The sequence below is a fragment of the Erigeron canadensis genome, chromosome 3 (assembly GCF_010389155.1).
Source record: "Erigeron canadensis isolate Cc75 chromosome 3, C_canadensis_v1, whole genome shotgun sequence".
Lineage (NCBI taxonomy): Eukaryota > Viridiplantae > Streptophyta > Magnoliopsida > Asterales > Asteraceae > Erigeron > Erigeron canadensis.
The window spans coordinates 32,459,525-32,469,665 of record NC_057763.1 but is presented as its reverse complement, the minus strand read 5'-3'; the positions used below and the strand labels follow the sequence as shown (position 1 = coordinate 32,469,665).

General features: G+C 32.3%; 1 protein-coding gene across 2 annotated transcripts; it reads right to left on the bottom strand.

Annotated features, from left to right (window-relative positions):
* Positions 1 to 693: 693 nt before the first annotated feature.
* On the bottom strand, positions 694 to 2,352 carry LOC122594503 (E3 ubiquitin-protein ligase CCNB1IP1 homolog). 2 transcript variants are annotated; one of them, XM_043766950.1, is made up of 7 exons: positions 2,249 to 2,352; positions 2,088 to 2,160; positions 1,933 to 1,978; positions 1,744 to 1,774; positions 1,406 to 1,661; positions 1,161 to 1,324; positions 694 to 986 (listed from the first exon to the last, which is right to left on the bottom strand). In XM_043766950.1, exons 1-7 carry the CDS (start codon positions 2,316 to 2,318, stop codon positions 694 to 696), a joined length of 933 nt encoding a protein of 310 aa, XP_043622885.1. In that variant the 5' UTR covers positions 2,319 to 2,352. The 2 variants fall into 2 exon arrangements, with proteins under 2 accessions (XP_043622885.1, XP_043622886.1); XM_043766951.1 differs by having other exon boundaries at positions 694 to 956.
* Between the last annotated feature and the right edge of the window lie 7,789 nt (positions 2,353 to 10,141).

Sequence of the window (10,141 nt, the reverse complement as noted above, 5' to 3'; positions counted from 1 at the left end):
AAGGTGAAACCACAAAATGTGCCATGTGTCACAAGATTAGGCAGCAAAGGGGCAACATATTGTTATGCAGCATGTGCTTATCGAGAATATTAGAACACTTTTTTCCTTGATATTTAAATGAATTCTTTCAAGGAATGCAACAACACTGCAAAATAGTAGTAAACCAAAAAGGGACGACGCTATATTGTTATACCTTTCACTTTAAACAGAACCGTCAGATTGGTCTTCACTGACAAGGTCAATAGGAATAAGAAATAAAGAGAGGCTATCAAAAGATGGACTTCATTGTTGCTTCTTTCGTCATTTATATGGATATTTTTCATCCGAGCAACGATATACAAATGCTAGCGCTTATATTATTCATCAGATACTATGGTGTTTTTGTTTTGAAGTAACAGTATGCAACAATTCAAGTTTCAGACTTGCTCCTTACATTTGCATCAGGTTCCAGTAAGATAAACAGTAACTAGCACATATTGGAGTCTGCAAGTGAGTATGCTATTACTAATATTAAGTGAAGGTGAACACCCATCGATTATGGTTGGCTTTTCCTTCCTTATCTATAACCTGAAAATAGTGAAGTATGGCAAGATATCAGCACTAGAAGCCAATAAAATACCAGCATAGCAGTATATGTTTACACTGAAATAGAATGTGCCAAGTTTTATAATAGTCTAGCAGGTTATCTGTTACTTACGTGAACAATTGAGGCCGGCTACGAGAGAGCTGAGGCCGCTTCATTGGTGATAAAATGAGGTTTCTCAACGTTGTAGAGGGATTGCTAGCTCCACTTCCGCCACCACCAACTCCACCTCCAAACATGGGGCGACCAACCGGTCTTCTGGTTTCAACTGGAATTGCTGAAGGTTTAGCAGGTGGGCTAGCAGAGATGTCAAATGGGCCAGAGTTGGAACTGTTCTGTCTTGTTGTTTGTGGCCATATATCTTCCCGGGGTCCTGGAGTGTCAGGGGTGATAACGGACCAATCTGTAGCAAATAAGTCAACTAGCATTTCTTGGGCAATACCAACGTCGCATGTAAATAAAGCTTTTACTTGTACTTAAAGCTAAACTATTTACTTTTCCTATTTGTTGTGCAATATATATATATATATATATATATTGTAGCACAGTAATTTAAAGTAAAACAGAAAGAGATCACCTTTCCTCATGGCATCTCTATTATCCATCATGTTAGCTGGACTGGCAAACAAGTCAGGTTCTGTCCTTGAGAAGAAGTTGTTTGCAGGTTGAATAGCTGATCGTTTTATCGACTCGTACTCACTTCTCAATTGGTCATACATCTCATCCAGCTTTCGCTTTTGCCTGCCAATGAGTACAAACCTTAATGAAGCTTCAATCATTTCAGATGCCAGAGAGTGGTAAAGAAAAGGGCAAATAGATGACCTGGATTTCTCAGAAAACTTTTCTTGGAGCTCTTGTTTATCTTTAGACAAATTCTCAATTTCTTGTTCCATCATCTGGCACTTTTTGGCCATTTTCTGATATGCTGTATGCACTTGCTCCATTTTTTCTGTAAACTTCTCTTGCATTGCCTCACATTTCTGCCTGCACTGAGCGACTATCCTGTTCATCTTGAATTGCATTTCTAGTTCTTTTTGTCCAATGAAGAACATAACGCTTCTGTATGCACTCTTCATTACTTAATATGTGTCAAGAAAAGGACATATGTAGATACATGATGAAATCATACATTCAAATGAAAAATCAAGTCGATAGGATACGTATCTGCGGAGATATGCCAGCCATAGCCATCTGCATTGAAGCGTTTGCAGAAAGTTAGAATACAGAATCATACTTGCTACATCCTGACAACTTCGGAGTAATATATAAAAATACCAAAACTACAAGATAGTGACAATAGACTGAAGCATATATATTTCCAGATAACTATTCCAGATGCGCTTTCTTACATTTATCCATTCATCGTTTGGGTTGATATCCACTGGTTTCATGAGACTGAAAGCAAAATATGCACATTAAGTTCATAAGAAACCAGGCATACAAATGTACGGCTATATAATTTAAGAAACAGGTTGGCATGGCCATATCCAAGATCTACTTGTACCTTTTAGAAAGAACTTGATCACAAACAGGGCAAGCTGCATCATTGCTTAGTATCTTACTTGCATCTTCATTGCCTTTTAGTGTTATTAAGGAAAATTAGTTGTGCACACGATTTATTTCATAAATGATTACAGTCTTCAGAAGATTATAATGTTAGGATACACAACAGATGTCCACACGTAGTAGATATAGCTCTGCCTTCCAGCTCCCGCCAGCACGCGTTGCATCTCATTGCAGCGTTGAAAGTGATCTCCAGATAATTACTATGTCTCAACACTTGTTGCACGACCTGTTCACAAAGGCCATCATTTGAAAACAAAAAGGTATGTAGTTCTGCTCCACACAGTGGAAAAACTTGAATTAAAAACAAAAGACTGAGACCAAATTTATGAATAAAGCCCACTGATCAACTGTGGCTGCCAATAATAATGCCTACTTGAAAGCCATATGCATACTATGAATAATAGCCTAACTTTATACAACTTAAGCACCAAATTTTTTTATCATCAGCAGTTGGTTAATGGCACAAAAGACTTGCTTCAAAAAGAGGAAAAAATGTTCACAAACACACTCATCATTTTGCAGTAATCAGAGAACACCTCAAAGTATTCCCAAAAAACAAGGTCAATGATCCAACATCTGAACTGGCAGGTATTCACAATGAACACTTTGAAATTATATAAACATTTAGTATGACATAGGCATCGCCATATCAGGACCATCTCTTTTCTCAAAACTCAAGACTAAATGCTAAGCAAAAGATACTAGAGATATAACCACTTGGAATCCAAGAAAAAAGGTTTCGTTGATCTGTCCTGTCTTGATAGATCATGAAAATAAAAGGTCTCCTAGCAGCAAATTATAGAAAAACACCGAAACGAATTTAAATTTCACATACTTAGTTGTAAATAGCAATAGATAGAGGAATTTATACACACATAGACCATGACAATGACTACTAAGACGGTATGGTACGAACTGAGGCATCCAACTTATATGTGACAAAGTATCACAATTTCGTAAACTTTCATTTCTGCCGAATCCTGAACTGTGTTCAATTTCTAATTCAGCTATACACGAACCTTAAACTACACATCTCCAAATGTTCACAACACGAATTCAAACTTCCTATAGCAAATTCAGTATGAATCATTTCGATATGTATCCTAATCCGAACTCTACTTTCAAGGCAACCTATAATATTATAAATCAATACAGCCGAACAAAAACGTATATCAACAGCTAAACATTAATGAAAGCACATAAAAATTTACAACATTCAGTTCGGATGATACCTACTGATCCGAAAAAATTTCCGATAACAGCCGAAAAATGACTGAAACGAAATTATGCACGAAAAACCTGCAAAATCATCAAATTTATACATATAACGAATATAATCGACAAAATACGGCAAATTCGAGTAAGTGAATCTGAAACTTAGAGTTTACACAACCTTTTGATCTTATGTATAGCTCAAATCAGTCAAATTCAAATATACTTAACTTAAAATGTTAAAATTCACCTCGAAACAATGAGCGATTTCTTGAAAATAACCGATCACAGCTTGAGATGCGATCCGAATGCACCCGAGCACAAAACACCTGCAAATTTTAGCACAAAATGAGCGTAATTGAAATAATTAGGGTTTAAATGACGTTTCGATCGGACTAATAGCAGATCGGCGGTTAGGCATTCAGTCCGATTAACGGTTTGATGTTGATGATGATAATGATAAATATTTGAATTTGACTTACAGAGAGAAGATTTAATCGCTGCTCGCTCTGCGTGTGGTTTTTTGTTTTCCGTGAAATGCTGAAATTGAAAAATGGCGGTAAGTGTGATGTATTTTTGTAGGTGTGATTGGTCAATGGGAAGTATGATAGTGGTTTGACTCTATTGAGATGCAATTTTTTTTAACTTCATAGTAAATTTTGTTACCTTGGGTTAAGAGCCTAATGTTAAAGAAATTTTTATATGAGATTTTAAATTTGAGAAGATTTAGATTCAAAGTTTTTGAGTATATTGTTGTGTCTTTTTATAAATTATTAAGGGTTTCTTTTTCTAAATTGAAAATTTTTAAAATAATATAATTTAAACTTTCTGTTATGATAATTGATTCATACTTATAAAAAAAACTAAAATTTGTTGTGGAATTATCATTACAAAATAACTTCTAAAAAGAAATGATATACTTGTATTTAAAACAAATCATTCTAATAGTTTCTTTTAGTTTTGCTAAACAAAACTTTATGAGCTGTAGTTATGGTGCATTAAATAGTTATACATTTAATCATTTACTATAAATTAGGGGTGATCTTTTAATATAAAAGATACAATATTTTTATGTACATCTTATGCAATGCAATTTATCATTTTCTTAATTTTTTTTTAAATTGATCATAACATTTGATAAAATAAAAAGTTAATTTTTTAAAAATAATTAGTGGAATATATTTGCCTATTTGGCATATAATTATCAGTAGTTCCATTTATTCATTTAGAAGGTAATTCATACACTTATTGTTTTAAGTCATACACCTTAAAACATATTATTGTGTCACTCGTTGATCACAATTGTCAAATTCATAAGTCGTAACTCATAACATCTAACATATAACTACATTAAAATTACAATCCAACGGATTTTCAAAAGCAAATAAAATAGCATTTATAAACTTACATACATGTACAATTATTTTTTAACATACGTAGTCATCAAAAGTGCTTACGCAACCTTTAACTTTGAATGAAAATTAATATATATGTGTTTTTATACACAAAAACACATTCAAAATCGTGAATTTTTCAGTTAAAAATTCATTTTGTACACCAAAACGCATATATATGTATTTTCAGAAAACACAAACCACATTCAAACACACACACACATGTGTATTTTCAATTAAAGTCAAATGCTACATAAGCAATTTTGATGACGTGACAGTTGTGACGTAATACTTAATGGAGGGCTGACGTTAAAAACTAGTGACATTCCCTTCATTATGAAATTTTTAGAAATGTGATCCTTTATATAGACGAAAACTATATAGATTTTATTTAATAAAAAATTTATATAAAGAGGTTATCTTTTTATGAGTTTTTCCCTAATTTAAATTAAATTGTAGTTGACATAGGGAAAATGAATGAGTTTTGCACATATATATTTATTGGTGCTTATAAAGCTATGATATATAATTATACTTTTAGGTTTTAGGTAAAATAAAACAAATAAAACAATAAATTTTACATCAGTGGAAATCACCGTGCATCATAAATATCATCGTACATCAATTATTTCGTGAATTTTCGTGCATCAATTTAACTATGATTTAAGAGTCAAGATCTTATCTTATTTGTTTTACTTTAAAAATTGTTTTACAATACTTAACGTCTATATTTTTATTCGTTCATGTCTATTAAATAGGGACATTAAAGGAGCAAATTTGCTTGTCGATGAGTCATGAGTATAGAGTGGTGAAGCAGCATGCAGACATTGGGTTGGCGAAACATGTAAGCCAAAAATATGTACTCGTAATTGTTTCTCTATGTTACATTCATCTTAACCGCCTCTAGCCAGTCTGACCATCAAAGTTGGTGCGCTACTAGTTTGTTTTTATTGTATCATTGTCGAGGCGATGATATTCTCTAATATATACTTTTCTCCTTGCGTTTCTATAGCTTTCTTCACATCCTCATCTTTCTTTAAAGGGCAGCCGACGTTTGATAATGAAAAGCAAGCGCTCTCAAAAAAGACATTGTACGTATAAGGTGACAATATGTTTATTTACTGAAATTGTTTGATTCATGTTTTTATAGTTGTTTGTTTTTAATACCGTCTACTCTAGTTTACTTAAGCTTATTACTTTTTATTTATTTATCGGATCTTAGATTTTGATATACATATAAAAGAACACTAGCACGGTACCGCGTAATGCGACAGTGGTCGTGACGACGACGGTATGGTGGTGAGAGCGACTATTGGTAGTGGAGGCGTAATGTGTAGATAATTGATGCAAAATTAATTGATTTAAAAGGTTAATGAATATATTATAAAGGATTTGCAACTGCCTTAATAGCGCAGTGGCCGGCATCCCTGTGTTGCAATGAAAGTTTGGGCCCTGGGAGACCAGGGTTCGAATCCGAGCAATTAAAGGTTTTCCCCTAATTTAGTGTCGTGTCTTCTGTAGCGGCTAAATTGGTGTGGTTTTCCCTCCCCTGTGGTTCCCTGACTCGTGGTTCGGTCGCTAGTGACTGCCTGCCCAATTGGATGTAACGGCTAGCCGTCCCGTGACACGAATGTTCAAACAAAAAATATATTATAAATGATAAATGGCTGGTAGTGTAATTTAATAATTAATGTTATTTTAGATAATTTCTCCATGTAATAATATTTAAAGAGAGTTTTTTTTATAGTATAAAAGTATAGATTAGGTGTATAAGGGAATTAGGATTAAAAAATAGGGATATTTTAGGTATAAAAAAAATGCCGAATTTCCTAAAATATGATAACTAAATATGTTTTATAAGGTCTCTCCTTATAAGGAGTCGCGTCTTCCCTTATTCTTCCACTATTCATCAATCATCATGTTTTTACTCTCCTAGAACACCCCAAGAACATCTCCTTTTCTTCTCCTATTCTTCCACTCACATCATCTTTTTGGGCCCCACTATCCTTCACAAAACACACGTCTAATGTTGGCACAAACCTCCGAACAACGGCTTTGACGTAGCCCCTACTACTAGCTTCTTCGGGTTTGCTCGCGTCATAGTCCGTTTTAGAGATTGGCGACTTACCCATTCAGTGACTTTGGCACTGGACGTTCCCCAAACGGGTACTGACGGGTCGGGTACGTAGTTGGACGCAAGGATTGAAGTCTATAAGGAACCACCTGAGGAGGCATATTATAAATGATATGTTATTGTTGTACATATATTATTTTTTATTTATTTATAAATTTTTGAGAACAAAATCAAATTGTTATAAATATTATATATGGAATGGATGTCGATATATTGAATGGTAATCTTTTCAATGATTAGGAGATTGTTTTCTTAGAGGATACTCTAGCTTGTAATTATATATACCTCTTTATAAATTGAATAAAATAACTCTCTTCATTCTCTCTATATTCTTGTCTTTTGTATTGTTATATGTCTTTGTTTTACAACACAGCGCTAAATAAAATAAAAATCTTTGATCGATTGAGCTAATATATTGCCGGTTAGGTTCAATGGAAAAGTCCGACGGCCAGAACAATATGCACATCTTTGGCTCTTTATTTTAATGGAAGGTACACAATTTTCTACACAATCTTACTATCAACTACACAAATTGATATGGTGATTTAGTTGTCTATTACTATTATATTATATTCTTTGATTTGATTACCAACAATTTTTTTTTTTAAATATTGACAACAAATTAGAAGTCAATATGTAATATTGTGCTTGAAATAGTTGTTTGCTATATGGGACATAAATTATACATAATAGTTTGAATTATATATTTTTTTTCTAAACCACCTATTAGATTATGATGGTTCGTATTTACCATCAACTATAGCTAAACTTGGTTATTTTTGTATAGTTCTTTAGTTTGACTTTATGATCAATTACAAAGTTTCGTCATTGAAATTGAAAGTTAGTGATTACTCGTATTTTATTTCTCTTCAAATACATGATGTTGTGAGCATCATATATGCGATTATGGATATATGCTTATAAGTCTCATTCATTATTTTTGTGTATCTGCCATTTTGTTTCTAAGATTTTTTAAATTTGAACATGCCAAATTATAAATATACTAATTACGAATATTACGTATTTGAGACAAGTTTACATCAGACATGGATATAGATATACTATGATAATGTTTGTGAATAAATCTACATAATAAAGATCTAATTAAAATAGCTTGATTTTATTTGTTTTTATATGAAGGGTCACTTCTATGATAGAGATTAAGCTACTTGTTCGAGTCTTAAGGATCAATGATGTGTTTTTTCTATATATATATATATATATATATATATATATATATATCTTCGTCGTTTGGTATAACCATTTAGATAATAAACCAGATTTTAGTTAATCCGAGTTGGTCAATGTTTGTGTCGAAATTACATTTATGGAGGTGATCTTGTAAACATGTTGGCTATTTTCTAATAATGTATAGTAAATATTAGATTTTAGATTCATTGTTTTTTTTCTGCTTCCAAAAACAGATTGAAAGATTTTATTGGATATAAACAAATAATACGCACATATCCTTACAATATATAAGTGGTCTGATGACACAATTTTTGTACTAGATTACCTTTATTTTCACAAAGCTTGCGGGATCACATACAATTTAGATATTAGATTTATTGAAAGAATAATAATTTATATGAAGTGTGTATATTAATTAAAATTAATTATCATCCACCGTTTGAGATTTTGATCCTTTTGTCATTAAATTAATTTTGTTATGTATTGTTGATGTGAATCCTTGATAAAACTGATAATTTGCTACGAATATACCGAAAAGGGCATATAATTAAATAATGTTTCTTTAGGATTATATCAATGCATGACGCAAAATTACTACTCCTAATTTCTTGCTAGCTAATTGAATTTGAGTTGTAGATGATAGATAGAATCATCTTTTTGTGTAATTCTTTTGATCAAATTTATGTTATAGTGTATTCCTACGCTATATTCAGAAGTCCATATCTTTCGTTTTTGGGACTTGATTTACTGTATGTATAAATTTAAACTATACATTAATTAAACTCATTATCTTATTTTCGGCAATAGATTAAAATTCATAATATGATGCCTGAATTTGATTGATGATGGGTTTCAAACGTATTCTCATGTAAACTAGATCGATCGCAAGTTTTGGTATTAAATTTTCAAAAGAAGTTTTTGTTTGAATCGTAATTAATCGTTACTAAATTTTATTGATTTATACAATCATTTCTCTTCAAGCTGAAGAGTCACAAAAATCAAAAAAACAAAAAATATTTTAACAATTAACACCCTCGGGTATGTTCTTGAGTTTTGTTTTAAAATGAAAGGAAAAGATTGTAAAGGATTTTAAAAATATTTGGGTTCTTGAGTTTTATTTAAGGGAAGAAGAGAAGAAGGGAAAAGATTTAGAATGAGAATTCTATAGAATTTGTTAAAGATATATTCCTCCCACTTTTGGGATGATTTGGAAGGAAGGAAACTCCACCCCTTCTCTTCCATTCATCCCTCTTCTCATCTTTCCCCTTCCTTTACATATAAACTCAAGAACACAGACATCTGTGATGAAGGCATTTTTAGCAAATTGATAAAAGAAGAAAATATTGGAGAAGATCTCCGGCCACGGCCATTAACTCCGACCAACGATTTCAAACTCATACAGTCGTCGTTTCCAGCTAGAGAAACCAACACAATAGATATTTAAATCGTAGATCTACACGCACAGACATAATAGATGATGTTGTAGTATAGTGTTGTGGGGAGAGACTGTTGCGATGGTGGCGGCTCCCTCCGGTGTCTTGAATTCGTATAAAAATTAAACAAGTTTGTGGGATTTTAATGTTCTTGCAAAAGGATAGTGATTACATGGTTCTTTTTGTTGATTTTATGATTGAAAGGGTATCAGTAGCAGTAACAGCTACTTCCAGTAACCACCGGTTTCCTTCCTTCAACCACCGAAAAAGATGACGAAACATGTAGATATATACAAAGAGAGAATGGGATTGTTTTGTACTTCCTTCGGTGATGATCATGGTGGTGGTAGCCAGTGGTGGCTCAAGGGTAAGGCAAAGAAAGCAAGGGCTTTAGGCCCTGTATTATTGAAGGCCTCAAATTTTATATATAAGTTAAATATATCAGTTTATTTTATGTATGGAAGAGAAAAAAATCATATAAAAAAATTTGAAAATAAAAATAAATAAGAGAAACTTAAAAAATTTAAATTAAGTATAGTTTAAAATGACTTTTGATTAAGTAAATTGTAATATGTTTTGGGTGGGTTTTTTGTTCTTCTTTTTAAATAAATTTTAGTTATAAATAGGC

Bases quoted from the DNA above. Each gene is read 5' to 3' on its own strand.
- LOC122594503 (XM_043766950.1), bottom strand. From the start codon at position 2,318: ATGAGATGCAACGCGTGCTGGCGGGAGCTGGAAGGCAGAGCTATATCT. The intron at 1,979-2,087 runs GTACAAGTAGAT...TTTTGCTTTCAG, and splicing joins GATCAAGTTCTTTCTAAAAG to TCTCATGAAACCAGTGGATA. The intron at 1,662-1,743 runs GTATCCTATCGA...ACACATATTAAG, and splicing joins TGGCATATCTCCGCAGATAC to TAATGAAGAGTGCATACAGA.